Source organism: Nicotiana tabacum, chromosome 7, assembly GCF_000715075.1.
Source record: "Nicotiana tabacum cultivar K326 chromosome 7, ASM71507v2, whole genome shotgun sequence".
NCBI classification, from domain to species: domain Eukaryota; kingdom Viridiplantae; phylum Streptophyta; class Magnoliopsida; order Solanales; family Solanaceae; genus Nicotiana; species Nicotiana tabacum.
In genome coordinates, this window is record NC_134086.1 from 172,767,905 (window position 1) to 172,787,207 (window position 19,303).

Genomic DNA, 19,303 nt, shown 5'->3' on the forward strand with positions numbered 1-19,303 from the left:
AATAAATTAATTATTTTCTTACATTGCCCTTGAAGTAAATAGTATTGGAGTATGTGTTAGGAGTGTTTATGTGAAGAGATAGTAAAGATTAATATGGCCAATTTCATTACTAATTAATGTTAAAAGGCGGATTATTTAATCTGTACGAAAATAGCTAAAAAATCACTTATTTTGAAGCGAATGGAGTAATTAAATAAAGCAGCTGGCTCTCTTGTTCGGATAGTTTTTAACTTGACTATTGAATGAATATTTATTATTTTCAGAAAGATTAAGATACATGTATAGCCACTTGGAGAACTGTCGTCAGGTCACTCTCAAACTATAACTAACTCGACCAACAACCTTTCCTTTTGTTTCTTTTTCTTTTTTGGATTTGGAATTTAGCCCGACAATTTTTTCTCAATAGTCTCGTTAACATTGTAGCTCAATTTATTAGTTATATAAATATTGATTTTATCGAGAAACAATTCAAAGATTGTTTGGTAGCCAGCGATTATCTATCTTTTTTAGAGTGAGGGACCGTAATTAGTGGGAAGAACCTTCTAATTAGATGAATGGTAAGAAATAAATATATATACTATAAATCTGTACAAATTTTGGAACTCATAAAAAAATCCAATCCATTAGATATATCATATATCATAGGAATTGATGGCGATTCGTACCAAGTCTATTTCCTTAACTAGGATTCTGTAAAACGACCACCAAAAAATAATAGGATCATATACCCAAACCTATAATAATGCTTCAACTGAAATCATTTTTTATCTTTCCTCAGACAAATTGTAAAACAGAAACTTAGAGAACTAACATTTTCTCCATCAGCCAAACTTCTTTCTCCAAATTTTTGAAAACAAAATATAAAGTAAAACAAAGGGCCATATGTTTATTTTCTTTCTGAAAACGAAGCAAGGTCAAGGAAACGCTGGTTTAGATTCCATTACCATTTTTGACTGCTTTTACATGTTCAACTTGCTCTCCTCATCACGTCTACCCCTTTTTCTTTTCCCTTGCTATAACTGTGTGACCACTGTTATCAACCAAAAACAAACAAAAAGAAAAGGTCTAATCTCCAGAGAGACATTATGACATTGACTCACATATAAAATGGAAGCAGATAAGGTATCCTCCTACAGCAACAAACATACTAGCTACCGCAGACTATCCGCATCCTTCTTGTCGGCCAAAGCTGGAAAGAATCAAAGCGTAGTTCTCTTTCGTGCATCTTCGCTGTGGCAAAAAATGTGATAAACCACGATCCGGGCTAAACTAGGCTCAACTCTGCTTTGTTATCAGCTCAATGTCTGCTCCAACTTCAGATATTTTTGCGTCTTTAGATGCCTTTGCTGCTTTTGCAATATTTGCAACGTCAAAGTCCATTGCAATTCTTTTTACGACACCCTCAAGCATCTATTAATGAAACAAAAACAAAAATTTACTAGGATTTCCAACTTACAACTACACTTGCTGAGAAAATAAGGAGCAGGATACCATTATAAAGGAAGAGACATCGCTAAAAAGATTCTCTGTGATGCAATAAAGCTATAGAAGAAATGATGAAACTCCAAGAGTAAGATTGATGAGTCCAGTAGGGACTAACATGTTTATCAGTTCTGGGATTTGAGATTAGCAAGGCAGCATTGAGATTGGAATCATTTACAGGATCTATTCTCCATGTTTCGTGCAATCAATTTAGCAGAGATGAGAGATGAAATCGACAAGAAAATGCCAACTTTAAAGTGAAATCATCATGGGCACAGCATAGCAACTGCCGCTGTTCAGTATTTTTGGAGTTAACAGGTTCATGCCTGAATCCTTCAATACTTTTTTTTAAGTAATGGAGTTCCAAACATGTAAGAACAAAATCTCAACAGCCAACAGTTTAGATATTATGAATTAAAAACAGAAGTACAACAAACAAATTTTAGGTACCCCTTTACTTGAGAGCTTAGAAATAGATAGGTTTGAGGCATACTTCCTACTTAGAATTCAAGAACAGAGCTATGAGAGTACCAAACATACCAGTGATCCTATGGCAACTAAAGCCCGAAATTTTGCATCGGCTTCAACACTTTCCTCTTCTGCAATCTTCAGGTAGAAAAGGTATTCCGACCAAAAGTCCATTAATACTTTGTTTCACAGAAGTAGAAGTGAAAGACACGGGAAGGGGAAGGTGGAGACAATTGGGAAGGGAAGGTCAAGGTTCCAGAGTCAGAATTATCACTAAATGGTAAATACCTCAAGCGCAGCCGAAAGAACTTGAGACTGCCCCTCCTCATCCTTCTTTTCAATCAATAGAACAGCATAGCTGCAAACTCAATCAATCACTGGGTAAGAACAATAACGTCAAAGAAAATAGTTGACACTGGATAATATCATAAATAAGGGCAGAAATAGATTCATGTACAAAAATAATTTTTACTTTTATCATCATCATCTGATTTACCTAGCAATAAAAGCGGTAAAATATTTTGCAAATAGGTTCACCAAAATGCAACGAGCAAATGTATAACCACTTGTCTTAGCTTGATTAAGTTGAAACTAAATGCTCAGAAGAGAGATCGGGAACTATTGCAACTAATAAATTTATCCATTCACAATCATGGCCTGCAACTGTCTCTAGTCATTTACTTCCACTAACATTCAGATTGTGATAAATACTTTTAACTAGGCCATGAATTTATTCACCATGCCTCCTTCTATTCCATTTTTGTTTTCACTAGAAAAATGTTTTATCCTCCACCTTTAGGAAGATAGTGTGTTCAGTTCCTAAGCATTAGAAGCTACATACCTCTAATGGCATGGCTTTCTCTCTCTAATGATGAAAATGGCTCCACAAATGTTTTACATTGGGATTTGCCCAAGAAAGCTTCTAATTGAAAATTCAAGTCGAAGAATTTGGTCAGGACTGACATGAAGGCCTAGATCATTAACTTCTTGAAAAGGTAGTACACACATATTTCTATTTCTGAAATCTTTGGACAACCACTCGGTGCACTTCTTTTAATTTATGATGGTTGCGCGGCCTCGACAAATTCCTCAGGGTACCTGCTACCTCCCACCATGACAGGATTTGGTTAGACCTCATAGCTTTCCCCGACTTCAATGACCATTAGGCCCACCCTTGGGTGCCCACTCAATTCATTACTACTAAATGGTTTTGTTCTTTACTACTTGGGTGCCAACCCTTGCTTTTTGCATGGCTAGCGGCGAGGGGAGTGATCTTGACTACTGAAAATCTTCGAAAGAGAGGAATTACACTTGTTAGTTGGTGCTACATGTGTAAAAACTCAGGGGAAGAAGTTGATCATCTTTTGTTGCATTGCCCTGTGTCCTCGGCTTTGTGGAGGGCAATCCTGAATCTTTTTGGTGTTCAATGGGTGATGCCAAGCACTGTAAAGGAGATGTTATATAGCTGGGCCGGTTTCCGTAGAAGAAGAAAGCAAAAGGCGTGGAAGTTCGCCCCATTAGCTCTCATGTGGATAGTTTGGGGGAGAGAAATAGGAGAGCTTTTGAGGGGATTGAGTCTCCTTTTTCACATCTTAAGAATAGTCTTTTATCTTTGATCGCTTTTTGGTGCACTCATATAGCCCCTATTTGTATAGAAGATTGGGCGACTTTTGTAGAGAATCATGTTCTGATGTTAATTCTCTACTCTTTGGTATACTTCCTGCATACGGGAGTTCTCTCCCTTTTGATTAATACAATTTACCTTATCAAAAAAAAAATGTACCTGCTCCGGTTCAATTTATATGGCAGCGTTTCACTGGGTACGAAATTGAAGAAAAAAAGACTTCGGCAGATACCAAAAGTACCTTTAGAACTTGTAGTCATAGACATGCTACAGAATTTCTATGGCTATAAGACCATGTCATTAAGGGTAAAATGGGAAGTTAAAAGTTAAAAAGTTTCCAAATATAGAAAGTTGTGATACTTTCCAAAACAAATTAAAAAGTAATGAGTTCCATATAAAATAGAACAAATATGGATCACATGTTAAATTTTTTTGCTTTCTTAAACATAATGTAAGGATAAAGGTTATGTTGATAATAGGAAAACAGCAAATGAGGGTCTTATGTAAAAATAATTTGTTGAATATCATACAAAAATTTATCCTTCTAGAACTAGGAACATTATTCTTGAATGAACAAAAAATTAGGTTGTCAACTGTTTTAAAAATAGGGAGTGAAACATCAATCTTTTGGCAATCAATCAAGTCAACACCAATGATTTCGCTGGATCTAAGAATGACGTAGCACAGAAAACCGGACTCACCAAGGATGGCGAATGGGCAATATGTAGAGGTTGCTTCCGCTTCCTATGGATTGTTTTATAGCGGTACGATTAGCGTTGTCCGTTGGAGTTAAGGCAATTGAATACTTGGAACAGAAAAGGCTAAATTAGAGATGTTGAAAGTAGAGAGGCAAGGGAAGAGGCCAAAAGGGGCTTTTATTTTAATACAAAGAATTTTCAATACCCCGGTTCTAATGGAAAGAGACGTTGTCTATCGAAGCTTCTGCTCCAATGCATATGAAATCAAAAGCATCACACAACATCAGCTAGCACGAGTGAATTAGCCAGAAAAGAAAAAAAGCAAATCGATTAGTTTATAATCAGTACATCCCCCAGAAGCCTAAACACGATACAAAATTTCTGTTCGTGTTCTACCTTTTTGAAGGATGAATTCACAGACGATACAAAATTTCTGGTCATGTTCTCCCTTTTAGAAGGATGAATTTACAGACTATACTCCATTTTCTCGCCGAAATTACTACCTAATTAAATCTGATTACACTTCTATGGGGTCTACCGGAAGAGGCGAAACAACTTATGATATAGCTGCAAGAGAGCAAACAAAAATAAAGAGGCAGTTCTGATGAGTTAAATGCACAAAAAAGTCAAAAGAACAAGATTTCCTTTAGTTCAATTTAAAGGGCTAGACTTTGAATGCTTTAAGTGTAACACTACACTACCACAATAAATATGAATTGATGCAACAGAGAACATGAATATCATGAAGCAGACAGATTAACCATGCAATGGACAGTCATCCAGACAGACGTTTATCCAACTACTTACTTGAGTATCAATGTCGAATAAGCTAACTGCACATTCTTATTGGAAGATAAGTAACAAGTGGAAAAGGCATCCAGAACCTACGAGGACAGGAAAAAGAAAACAGCACATAAACCACTGTTAATCTGTACAAGTCACATAAAGGCCCCTAAAAATGCATAAAAACCAAAAAGAAAAGTAACGGAAATGAACAAGCGTATGCACATCTTCAGAGAATGTTTATAGCACTAATATCCAATTTCACCAGAAGAAAATAAGGATGCTAACAATCAAGTTTTCAAATTGAGCAGCAGAGATCTATTCAGCATGGACGCATGAAATTCTGGAGGATCTACATCAAACAGGAAGCAACAATTTTTTTTCTTTTCGATTGGTAGGAAGCAATAAAAGACATCTAAGCAGGTATTCATCAATCCAATAACTCCAAGCATTAACCAACAACCACCACACAAAAACACAAGGATCAAGGGGAAACATTCTCAAAAATAATAATAATAATAATAATAATAATAATAACAAAAAACTACTGAACAAATTTAACTTCTAAAAAGAGAACTCCTAGCAAGTATGGCCACCATAGCATTCAAAATGGAACAATCGCTAACCTCCCCGCGATGCTTTAACAACCAATCATGATAGGATCCATTCTTGAAGAGGTTAGTCAAAGCCCGAACACTTGTCAGAAGATTTGCAGGAAGTGGAGGACTAGTAGTGACCTTCTTGATCAACTCCATAAGCACATCTAGGTAGAATTAGAAAACAAGAGTCACCGTGAAACCCACATGATAGAAAAATTGGTAATCATCGCCATTCAAAATTATTTAGAAGATTTGGTATTTCAACTGGCTGAATTACCAAGGGAAATTCAAGATTCACCCCCACCCCCTTTTGCATGTTAGCCAGCAGCGAACAATGGCATTCACCACCAAACTCGCTCACAGCTACAGTAACTAGATTTTGAGTGCACTCATATTGTACAGGAAAGGAACAATTTCCAATTACAACTATGAAACACTTGCACAAAACCTTTTGTTGAAGTGGTTCATAACTACACTTCCACATAAAGAACAAGCACTGCAGTCATAAAGAGATTGCGAATTCAATACCATTGGGATTGCTGACATGCTTGAAAAATACAGCAGCACCATCAGCGTGCAGCGTAATCATCCTCAAAATATCAATTACTGCCATGGAAGACGATACGATGAACAAATATCAGAACAATAAGAGAATAAGACAATCTTTAAGAATAATCAAGTTGGATTAGCATAAGCACAACCATGTATGTGTTCTTTCAAAGCAAAGGACTAGCACGGCATCAACCACTTTACAGGAACAACTCTAATATCCAATATATAGCTACAAGGTTATGCAATCTCTTATGAGTTACTTCTTCTCAACAACTTCCATTTCTATGATCAAAGATGGAAGAATTGAAACGGTTTCAATAAACACAAATTTTAGTAAATTAGGAAAACTTTGAGCACACAAGAAAAATCAAATAAAAATAATCCAAATCCAAATGGTTTTTGCTTATGAACTAAGCTAATCTTTTCCACATGTAGAGATGGAATTTGAGCATGTCCTGTTTAAAAAAGGATGTGGGGTGCGAACTATAAAAAAGAGACAGAGAAGCTGAAATATAAGGAAGAGAGTCAGCGCAAGCATACACTTTTTCTTAGGTTATCTGACAACCACCTGAAATTGCATAGTTTTGGCTCTACACCTCCTTTAATGGATAAATTACGACAAAAACACACGAACCAACAACAAAACTAAAGTTTTTCCCAAAATTTAGCTGCACTGACAGCCTGTTTCGTCTAAATTAAGGAAATGATGTTCCCTAGTTGAATAAGTGATTATTAAATAATTGAGTGAATACAAATAAGGATAATTAAACTGTGGCTATATCACTAGAGGGGTGGCAAACAGGCGGGTTGGTCCAGATATGGGACGGGTCAAAACGGGTAATGAAAAAGCGGATAAATTATCCGACCCGACCATATTTAATACGGCTAAAAAATAGGTTAACCGGTGGATAATATGGGTAACCATATTATCCATGGCTTCTTGAATATGACCACTTTTGGGAGAATTCCTAGTCTCCCAAACTTGAGGAACTCCCAATTTGAGGTTTTACAAATGTAAAAGTTAAACCCATTAGTTATCCGTTTACAATACGGTTCTTATCCATATTTGACCCATTTTTAGTGGATAATATGGGTGGTTAACTGTTTTCTTTTAACCATTTTGCCACCACTAATCACTAGCACATGACGTACTTACAAAAATTAAACACTAATCCTCATTTTGAATATATCAAACCGGGGAATTCAAATTAAAACACGTTAAGAGATCCAAACCAAACAGGCCTTGAAATTGATAATCAACTCCTACTAACACGTAGCATTCACTGTCATTACTCAATGCCTACACTTCATTGCTTCTAATTTAAATAGTATATCTCAGAAGAAAGAGTCACCTGGAAATAACATCGTCAACGGCCAAGTTTTTAGCAACTTCAGCACCATTGCAACATCATCATCTGAAAGTTTAGTGCTATGATAGTGTGATGTGTCCTTCAAAACATTAAGGATAGAAGCCAGTCTGGACATATGAGCCTCAGTCAACGCCATATGTTTTTGCTCCTTCAGCATAATTTATTGAACAAGTGTTAGTAATGAGACAAGGCACAAAAAGGAAAATAGACCTTTCTCAAATTTCAGATTTTGAACATGACAACATAAAGGTATATTCCATTTCAGTGATCATAAAGACTTAGACACTATTTTTCCAGACAAAGCAAATTAACTACTTAATCACTCAATTGCAAGAAGATGAGCAGTCATTTTAAAATGTTAGTTTTTTATCGTTTTTATAATGTTAGTTATATACATACCAAGGTGGAATAGTCGTTACAAAATTATATACATCTTGTGAATGGCAAGACAAGAAAAAATTATATCGATTACAAATACAAAACTTACCGAGCCAGATAGTAGAGTACTATTGAACTCCGAAATTTTCTTGAGGATACCATCAAATTGTGCTACATCAAAGACAAGCATTCCTTTCTGGAAAGAAAATGAAAGCCTGTTAGTTGAAGTACTACAAAATTATGGTATCAGTAGAATAAAACCAAAATATCTTCTGCTTTAAAGTAGCAAAATGCTCTTTCATCTGTTCAATACTTCACAGTAAGCAAGCTCTATTTTTCATAGTTTTGCACGCATAACAGTGGAGGACTTAATGTTGTGGTTGGCTTCATTTATTTATTTTTTGGATAGAGGTGGTTGGTCTCTTTTCAGAAATGTAATACTATCAAATAGCCAAATATGATGGTTGCTTCATATATTTGGACACAGTTCATTTCTCCACATTAAGATTGAGAGAACCAGACAAGCAGAATAGGGGGAAAAAACATTCCATATGTCATACCATCAAATTCATCCAGATAGATGGAGTAATATGTACATAAGTTTCATTAAGTATACAATAAGTTTACATCACCATAATCCGTAATTACCTTTTATTGTATACTTGGACTGACTATGCAATCCTGATCACAAGCCAAACTGAATTGTACTTTTACTTATGTGATTACTGAATGCTAAAGCGAGTCAAATAAATCTATTTGCTATTTCCTATCATAAAACATCTACAATAATGCAAAGCTATTGATGAATAGAAGCCAAAAGAGCTCTTTTTTTTGAAGTGCCAAATTGACACTATACTAAAAATCCTCTTGAAATATTTAACATTTCAGCAACTTATATATGCTGCACTAAAAACCAGTGATGACACAGAACAAACAAACTCTAAAATGTTCATCTCTAACATACTTGGCTGCAGCTGTGCTTACAGTTAGATGATTGGATATACATTAATATGCAGAACAAGGAGGCCATTTGACTGGCTGTAGAATTGAATTCAGTACCTTGGGAATATGCTTGAAAGTAGGTTTTGCTCCAGTAGCTGTTATACAAGTAATAATGACAAAATGTAAGTTGATTGTATAATGACGGCAAAAATGGCCAATGAAACAAGGCATTTTAGAAATACTTCAAACTTACCAACTGGCTTTGAAGGTTGACCAGGTGTATAAGCGCTATCTGCAAGCAAGAAAATAGGAACATATATGAGACATGTTTTTGTACCATGAAAACAGAGGAACAAAGTGGAGGCAGCAGAGATATCAAAAGTGAAGTATTATTCCATAACCAAATAAATATTTCTTACTGCCAGTGTAGGGGTCACGGAATGATGGATCTGGAGTAAACTGTCTCTGACCAGTATTTTGAAGAATGAACTCCACAATTTGTTCACGGAATGAAAGAGGCAGATTCTCTTTGAGTAGCCACTTGTCAGCAACGTCATATGGATTATCTGTCAATTAGTCAAAAGAATGTTCGGATATCAGATCAAGAAGGACTGCCTTAGAAAGATAAGTGATGCCCAAAAAAGAAATTAGATAGAGAATGATAGCAGAAAAAAGAGAACATTTATAAGTCCATATAGTGCATATCATAAACTTCAAAACATAAAAATCCATGCAAAAGGCATGCAGGAACAAGTGCAACAACCCTAAAAAGTCAAACAGAATTAGAAACACATATACGACCTTTCCAGGGAATATTTCCCAAACTTTCAAGCTTGATCTCCTCTCTGTTTGCTTCCTTAGTACCAACTTCACTTTAAAATGTAATTTAAACCTATATGTAAGTGATAGGACCTACTTATAAACCATCCACAAAATACTGCTTAAACTTATTTTTCCTCCAGCAATTAATGTAACTAAAGAGATCTGATAATTTTAAATTCAATAACATAAAAATGAAAACCTAAAACATGCCATTGAAGTTTTCATGCCAAAATTATTTCAATTGGGAAAATTCACGTAAATATGGATTTTTAATTTTCGATTATAATTAAGTAAACGGCATGAATATAATGATGAGAAGGCAATAATGACAAATCACAAAAACATTCCCCAACTGGATAAGATGTTATCAAAACCTATCCACCTCCTACTAGCAAATGTATCCCCCCCCCCCCCACCACCACCACCACCACCACACACACACATCCCATATCTATTCAAGGACTCGTTAATACAATATAGGTACCCATATAAACCAGCTAAAACATATGCAAACTCAACAAATGAAGGGGCAGCAAATAAAGCATAAGTTCATCTATTGGACCATTTTGCTGCATGAGAGATACAGAAGATAGTCAAGCATAATCATGGATGCTCAATCTTAGAAAATCAAAGTAAGATGTGGCCAAGCATTAAGAGTTCCCAACACCATGCTGACAAAAAACAGAGCAATATTCCAGATACTACAGATACATTCTCCTTCAATAACACGGAACAGTAAGCAAAAACTAAAATACCTGAGCGATTGTAGGGCAATTTGCGAACAGGTTCACCATCTCCAATATCAACATCAAACACTGGATGCACAAAATAAATTATATGGTGACTGGAAGTAAAAGCGCGAAAAGACCAGCGAGAAAAGGGTAGAGCAGAATAAGCAGTACCAACCATAATCATATTGGATTCCATCATGAAGAGGACGTGTCATGCCATCATCAGGCCCATCAACCACTTCACCAATCTAAATTGATAACAAACAACATAAGAAACAGACACCTTAATGACATGATTTCAGATCAATGAGAAAACAAAGGAGGCATATGACAAAAGCGTCAAGTCTGTAGACAGCCTAGTAACAGAAGCTACTCAAGTGCAATTATGACTAAACAGAAGAACATACATCACGACATATGCAGGCCGTGTAAAACGCAAGAGCAGTGACATAAGCTAATACAAAAGCTAATACAAATTAGCTATAGGATGGGTATGCCTATTCATAACAATAGTTTTAGCTATCGAGCACAAGAAACTATCAAATAAACACAGCAGAGGGTCCCCCCCCCTCCCCAGCACCTTCACGGGTGCCCCCAAAACAAAAACAAAAAACTCAAAAAACCCAAAAAATCCAGGAATGAATATGATCAAATTGGAGAATATAGCAGTGAAAGCAGAATATAAACATAAATCTAATGATTACTTTATCCCACTTCTGTTCCATCATATTCCATGCATATGCCACTCCATTGTCCCCTTCACGGACAACTTTAGTCTGGCCATCACTAGTACCTGCTCAACAGATCAAGAAGCAAACCATTAGATAGAGGAGAGAACTTCGATTCAATATTCACCTCCAATAACAAATTCATATTACCCTTCTGTTCCTACAGGCAGGTTTTTAGTTTCCAATATTGGAAAAGGCAAATATAAATGAATAAGCACCTTTTTTCTTCTTTTCTAATTTTGATAGGTCACATATCCAACTTCTCAAATTACAGACACCTTTCTTTGATTGATCCAACAGTAAATGGGAGAGACAACTTAATGAAAAACGATGAGCCAACTCAAACCATTAATAGTTAGGAAAATAGCAATATGTATCAGGCTTTATCATAATAATCAAACCTGGAGTCTGTAAGGCCTCTAGCCCAGGAAGCTCTTCCAATTTCAACCCTCCAACTTTTTTCCTGAGATGAAATGACATAAAACTTGAATCAGACCAACCAATATATAATTAGATAAATAAATAGCAATGATCCTTGGAGCATCTTTTAATTCAAGAGCAACATGTAAGAGAAAGAGAACAGCTAGAAAGAGGTTTAGTTTCGGCAAACTTCATGTACACACCAGACCTGAAATTCTAGAATTTCCTAAGATAGCAAGCACTTTTACGACACACAAAAAAAAAAGACAAAGGAGAAAACAAAAACATAAAGAGGACACTCGAACAGATTTTGCAACTGTAGACTTGATACAACGTGATTATCATGAGCGAGCACAGCATGGCGAAGTATTTTATCTTACACTAATAATCACATAAAAGTTAATGCTAGCCAAAAGGGATATTGCAAGGACTAGTCAGAATCCACAAAGTTATGGCAGAGAAAGAGTAATTAGAAGAATCTGGATGCCGAACCTACTGAGCTTGTACTGTGAGAGTTGGGCAGCATATGACTCTAGTTCAAGCTGGTCAGCAATCTTATCCTGATGGGCTGTCCAAATGCGCACAACACCGTCAGAGCATGCGGTAACAATGTCTCCGTTGTCTAAGAATTTGGCATCCCAAACACAACCAGGATGCTCTAGGCTTTGGACACAAACTCCATCTGCAACATAGTGATGTCACGTCCATGATCAGGGGGGACAATCAAACAAGAAATATCATAATGTAAGAAAATCAAGGTAGTCAAGGACATTAACAAATTACAGTTAGGATACAGCAGTGGCTGCTATGACTAAGGGCAGCCAACATGGAATCCTCAATGGTACGACAATGAAAGAGTTATGGTTTGTGCAAGTTTGGTATCAATGAAATCAAAATTACACAGACTTTTGGGGGTTTAAAAGGAATCAACCTTTTCAGAGACCAGTTATCTGAAACTGTCCTTTGTCAAAGAAACCTAGTCAAAATAAAAAGTGAGGGAGTGTGGAATATCCACCAACAAGCATTCACCATTCAGAACTCAGTATTTTTCTTTATACAGGAATTTCACAATTAAGGATGAGGTGACCGTGATACATTTTCCCCCTTTCTGTACGAATGAGACAGGCCTTTCAATTATCCATCAGTTATTTAATTGACCTTCGAGATATTACTATATAATAATAAGTGCCTAATCAAGGAGACCAATGCCAGTTTTAGCAGAGCAAAGAAGAAGAAAGAACAAATACCACTCACTAAGAGAGTAAGCACTGAAGTACAAACACATTGATTCAGAGGCTAAAATCCAAAGAGCCTTCACTTCTATAAGAAACTACCAGAACAGTTGTATGCACTACTCCCGTCTTCACAATTTATAATAAGTGGTTCAAATCATTTCATCAACAATAGTATCCTCATTTCTGAAACAAAACTTTATCTAGTTAAATGGCGAGAGCTGCATATATAGAGACTTCATAGGAAAACAATGTACACAACTACGATGGATGAATTACAAACAATCCCAAAAAGGAAAAAAGGATTCTCACCTTTCCAGATCTTTGCAAAACGATCCTCACTACCACTGACAATAAGCCCGGAGGCATGAGCATCAACAGAATAAACAATAGAAGTGTGACCAACCATCTCTAGTAGAACTTGACCACTAAGTTCCCATAGCCTGATGGAACTGTAAAATGAGATATGCACGGATTAGAAATTACACATTGTTAAAGATGAAAAAGCACAAAAAGGGAAAAGATTAAACTAGGGGCTTTGCGAGATAAACAGAGTAACTTTAGAATCTTAACCATGCACCTAATAAACAGGTTGAGTGAACCCTAGAGGTTCATTTTTTGACAAGTAGAGAACCTACACAAAGATCTGTTTCTTCACCATGACACCCAGACACCTGTGCTAAGACATCTGTGCTAACAGGGACCTCATGAGTGCAGCAAAAGCTAACAGAAAACAACAGCATGTTCTCAGTTGTACAAACTAAATTTCAACCTCTTCAAGCGGTCTCTCAGCATAACAGCCAACGACCCTACATCCCTGCCCTTCATCTCCTAATCCTCCTTTTGAAGGCCCGACTAAACATAACAAGCTTTACAGTTGCTGGAATTGACCACCTGACTTCAAAACATTCAGCGATGACCAAAGGAACATGCTTGCAAGTTGCAAGTGCAATACACCGAGAGAATGGACCACATCTTCGCCCATCTCAAAAAAAAATATGCCTGCATCTTCATCTGGAAGTTTATCCAAGAAAAATACCAGCTGACAAATTTTAGATCCATTTTTCTTTCAAATATTCTGCTGTTAGGACCCTTCTTGTCAACCAAGTGAAAATTATACCTTCCTCGCCATCATAGGACTGGAACCCTGCATCCTCTCTCTTTAATAGCATCAGCATGTGACAAAAGGGTTCCATTGAGAATAAATTGCTCGCCTTTTCTTTTCATTTCCAATTGTCCTATTCTAACTAGGAGTATATGATATTCTTGAATAGAGTAATTCCATAGAGTTCTTTGTAATTTTCTACCTCTCAATCTTGTAAGTCCCTCAGGAATCTCAGACCTCATAAGGTTTTGTCATCAAATATGTGAATTTGACTGGATTATCAAGTTCCACTGACTTGAGACACTAAAAATGGTTGGAAAAGCCAATGCTCGGGCTGTTGTCACCACACCATTTGTGCTTCCAGAAATGAATTCCACTTCTCTTCCCTAATTTGAACTTAAAGTTGCCATCGAACTCTTCTGACCCCTTCAAGATATTCTTCCACAATTTGCATTCATAGGGTCACATCAGAAGTTAATCATTTGACGAGCTAAGAGATAGAGTATTTCTTTGATTCTCAACTCTTGCCCGACTATTTACTAAACTAGGGAGATGAAATCCCTCTGAGATCCCGAGTCAGAAGTTCTTGTATGTTGCACCAAAGGTCACTAAGCATAGCACACTAAAGATCAAAAACAACTGTAAAGAGAAGGAATGACAATAGAAAGCAAAACCTTACCCATCATGGGATGCAGAAAGAATTCCTAGACCGGGAACTGCAGCAAGGCCTCGAACAGTATCTGCACGATTCAACGATCCATAAGGTACATATCATAAGCACAGCATGAAACCTTTGAAAAGGATAAGGCTGACAAACAAGCATAAGGAGTTGCACGAGAGTGCATTGCAAACAACGGAAGCAATGGAAAAAAAAAACATGTTTTTACACAGAAGGATATAATCATAAAGAGGCTAAGAAGATAGAACAATGACCTCAAAGAGTTAGAATGATCAAAGACCCATCTGATCAATCTTAAATGTCAGATGCTACTTTGGGAAATCACAACGTTTTTATTCATAAGTCATCAAACACCACCAATATTTTTTTCCTTTTAATGCATACTTGCTTAACATCCATACTTGAAGAGAGACATTAACAAAAATTAAATAGATGGAGAGAGAAAGTAGCATACGTGGTTTCCGAAGAGATCACAAAGACAAACAAAAACATAAAAAACACAAAAATATCTCAGAGCCACATTCACATAAATAAATCATGCATTAAACCTGTATGCCCAGAAAAAGTGTGTATACAAGCTGCTCCATTCCAAAGCTTCAGCGTTGTGTCGCTTGAGCCTAATACCAACGTAATTAACATCAGTCACGGGCTATTCAATATAAAACCTGATCTTTTTAGTATCAACCTCCATTATCCTGATGATGCTAAAAGCTGGAGAAGTTGCAGTAGAAATATAGATAACTCTTAATTTGGGTGAATGATCGCAACAAAGTTTTAAGATCTTAAAAACTCAGAAAGAGCGTCCAGAGATGAACAGAAAAAGTAGAAATACGTAAAAATGCAAAACTTCAATACATACCTGTAACAAGCTCGCCTGAGGGTAATTTAATAATTGCTTGGATAGCTGCTTTATGAGCTTCCAAAACTTCAACCTCTTGGCCTTTCCTCCATCTTCTTAATGTACTGTGTCAGGGAAAATGTAAACAAACATAAAACTTTCAGATAATGACAAAATGGCCCTGCAAGTTGGTGGAAGAAGTTTGTTGAATGTGGATGTAATTATAAGCATGTCTCCTACAACATGCAAAGGACAGTAACCAGCCAGAAAAATTTGACGCACATGAACAGTAGGCAAACCATTTAACAAGGGCAACGTCAGAAAGGCATGCACCCAGTAAGGTATTTGAACACGGGAATTCTAGACAGGCATGTGAAACTACTAATGTGAACAACTAATGACTATCGACCTTGACACATCGCGAGAAGGAATGCTATCAGGACAAGACCTTGACATATGTAAAGAAGTTAACCGGCATAATGCCAAAATTGGAAATACCCAAGGCGCTCCAACAAACATGAGCAAAAAGATAGGTGAACTGTGCTAGTACATAGAAGTTGCAAATTACTTAGACTCCCTTATTCTAGAAACACTAGTTCCAAATTCTAGTTGATCCATTGTCAAAACACACAGTTCGCACTTCGCAATTGTCAAAAGAGAATCTTTTTTTAATAAGTAGTAATTTCTAAAAGAGAATCTTTTAACCACACTCTACGATACATTTTTTAACAACAATGACAACAACATACTAAGTGTGATCCCACTAGTGGGGTTTGGGGAAGGTAGGGTGTACACAACATTACCCCTAACTTGTGTGAGGTAGAGAGGCTACTTTCGATCTACGATTCCATTTTTTGTATTACAAAAATGAGGTAATTTAGGCAATGTTGAATAACTTTTACACGAACAAAAATGTTCTAATTCATTCTAAAGCTCATTCTATCTCCCTTACTCTAGAATTCATTCCAACTTACTTAAGACTCTCTTACTCTAGAAACATCCTAGTTCCAAATTCTAGTTGATCCGTTGTTAAAACACATAGTTCGCAATTGTCAAAAAAGAATCATTTTTAATAAGTAGTTTCTAAACGAGAATCTTTTTACCGCAATACCACTCTATGATATATTTTTTGTATCACCAAAATGAGGTAATATAGACAACATCGGATAACTTTTACACGAATAGAAGTTCAAATTCATTTAAAAGCTCACTTTATCTCCACTTTAAGATCTATCTCCATTTACTTGCCATGATACTCAACTATTGACTTAGTGCCCATTGGCACTCAAATTAGAAACCTAGTATATACTGAGAGTAAAACAATGGCTAATTCAGTTACGAGCAAATTCTCTTTCTTCAATTGTACAACTAGAGCAACAAAGGTCAATCGGATTAGATTGACAAGCATGAGGAAAAAAAATTTAATCAGGAATAAAGATGAGGAATTCTTCTGCAAAAAAAAAAATGACGTGTAACACGTTCAGTAAAAAGTAAGAAATCTCACATACCAATCAATAGATGTTGATACAACGTCTGAGCCATCCAAAGCAATACCTGTAACTTGCAACTTATGACCCTTAAGTGTCTGAATTTTCTCTCCAGTAGCCAAATTCCACACCAAGATAAGAGTGTCCATGCCACCAGAAACAAGTCCGCCCTCAGGAAACTCCTCCCCAGGAGAAACCCAAGCCAGTGGCCCAACGAAACTTGTATGCCCTAGCAATATCTTTGACGTAGTATAATTGCGGTGGTTTGATTCATCTGGAGACCAAAACCTAATGGTTTTGTCTCTAGATGATGTTGCAAAACCAACATTCTCACATATGCATATCCCCCGAACCTAGTTGTGTACAAGCAGTACAACAAAAAGAAAAGTATTTAAAAGTTGATACAGATTATTCTTTTCTTCTTTTTATCTAATTCAAACACAAATTAGTTGAAACTAAAGCAATCATTCATGTAATGGACACAAAATTGTTTCCACATTCCAAGATGAAAATTTCACATAAGTCTCCGCATATGCAATAACATATATCAACAAATTTCTTCAATGAGAACATATTTTAAGTGAATCATTACAAAAGTTTTCATTATCAGTAGCATTAGCATTCATGAATCCAATCAATTGAGCAACAAAAAAGCTGATACGTTCCTCTGTCTTAAGGAGAAACATTAAGTTTTCTGAAATTCACATGTAAAATTGCAATTTATCCACAAACAAGAAAAACAATAATTGTAAAGTTTGAGTGCTAGTAATGCAAGTATATAATGAGACATGACCTGTAATTTTCTCTCCGCATGTGTATCAACAAATTTCTTCAATTAGAACATATTTTAAGTGAATAATTACGGATGTTTCATCATCAGTAGCATTAGCATTCATGAATCCAATTAATTGAGCAACAAAAAAACTGAATAAGTTCCTCTGTCTTAAGGAGAAACATTACATTTGCTGAAATTCACACGTAAAATTGCAATTTATCCACACAAAAAAAAAACAAGAATTGTAAAGGTTTAGTGCTAGTAATGCAAGTATATAAAGAGAGAGAAGAATTATACGTCGTCTTCGTGACCTGTAAGCTGACACCTTAACTGATACTCGGCAGAATCGATCTCCATTGTAATCTAGACGGAAGAAAACTGGTTTGGACGGAGGAAACTAGGGTTTCCGGGTAGAAGAATCTAGAATTAAATAGAGAAAGAAGGTGAAACGGAGATGAGTCTATGAAGAAGCAATTCTAATACGCTTTGTGTGATCGGAACGGAATCTCTTGCTGTCCAAGTCTGCTGCTGATTACTGAGTTCTTTTGAGTGTCTTTCCGCCTTTTGGCAATTCAACAATTTTACAAAACTTTCTTTTCCTTAACTTCAACTAGTATTAGTATCCGCCCAATGCATCCGACACAGATAACAAATTTTAATTTGAGTTATTAAAATTACTTTAAAATTTAAAATTTCTAGATAATATATTTCTTTTTATTTATATTTTTATTTTATATACGTAACAATACAACTCCTTGATTTAGTATTTGTATTTATATTTTGTGATTAATATTAAATAATACTAAACATATAACGTTTGTAATATGTCTTGTTTGAGCATATTATTTAACAAAATTCTTACTACCTTTTTATGTTTCACCACAAATTCGAATAAGTTTTATCCTTCTATATTTTCACCCAAAACAACTCTCTCTTTAATCTTTGCTTATAGTTATTACATTATCTATTACTTAATAATGTTATATTCATGTGATCTTTTATTAGCTTACCAATTGACTTGATATCTTGCTTATTACCCTTTTGATAAATATATATAAATACAAAAACAAATTATTCCTAAAATTTAATTTATTTTTGTACTTTTATCCTCTTACTTGGAACTCTTTTTTCATTTAAATCTTTCAATAATATATTTGAGTAGTATTTAATTATTTAATATACTTATACTTAATTAATTCCAAGTATAAATATTCTCACACTATCTCTATTTTCCTCTTTATATATCCTCTTCCTACTATGAATTTTTAATTAGTTTTTTTTACATTAATATTTTACCAATAAACAAAATATATAATATCACATTTTATTTTAAGTTATAGCTTTGAATTAGTTTAAAATATTAATAGATACGTTTTTTATTATTATATTTTAAATCTATTGAATTTTCTTATAATTATTTTTTGTATCACGTGTAATTAAATTTTCTTTCTGTTTTAAAGTTAGGATACAAATTAGACTTTAATTTTCGTTCATAAAGTTACCCATATGAGATATTTATTTTGTATTTCCTTAGTTTTAATTTGTTATCTAATTTTTAGTTTTTTATCTAGTAAAACTTTAATTTTATAG

The 19,303-nt window shown here is 35.4% G+C and overlaps 1 protein-coding gene across 1 annotated transcript; it reads right to left on the minus strand.

Annotated features, from left to right (window-relative positions):
- Positions 1-912: 912 nt before the first annotated feature.
- Positions 913-18,336, minus strand: LOC107760255 (uncharacterized). Its single transcript, XM_016578277.2, has 22 exons — positions 18,011-18,336; positions 16,960-17,291; positions 15,473-15,576; positions 15,162-15,230; positions 14,614-14,674; positions 13,142-13,281; positions 12,090-12,279; positions 11,579-11,640; positions 11,154-11,242; positions 10,625-10,697; positions 10,474-10,533; positions 9,316-9,462; positions 9,150-9,188; positions 9,014-9,051; positions 8,064-8,150; positions 7,559-7,724; positions 6,183-6,260; positions 5,682-5,818; positions 5,080-5,156; positions 2,239-2,308; positions 2,023-2,088; positions 913-1,410 (listed from the first exon to the last, which is right to left on the minus strand). Exons 1-22 carry the CDS (start codon positions 18,068-18,070, stop codon positions 1,276-1,278), a joined length of 2,280 nt encoding a protein of 759 aa, XP_016433763.1. The 5' UTR covers positions 18,071-18,336; the 3' UTR covers positions 913-1,275.
- Positions 18,337-19,303: the final 967 nt, after the last annotated feature.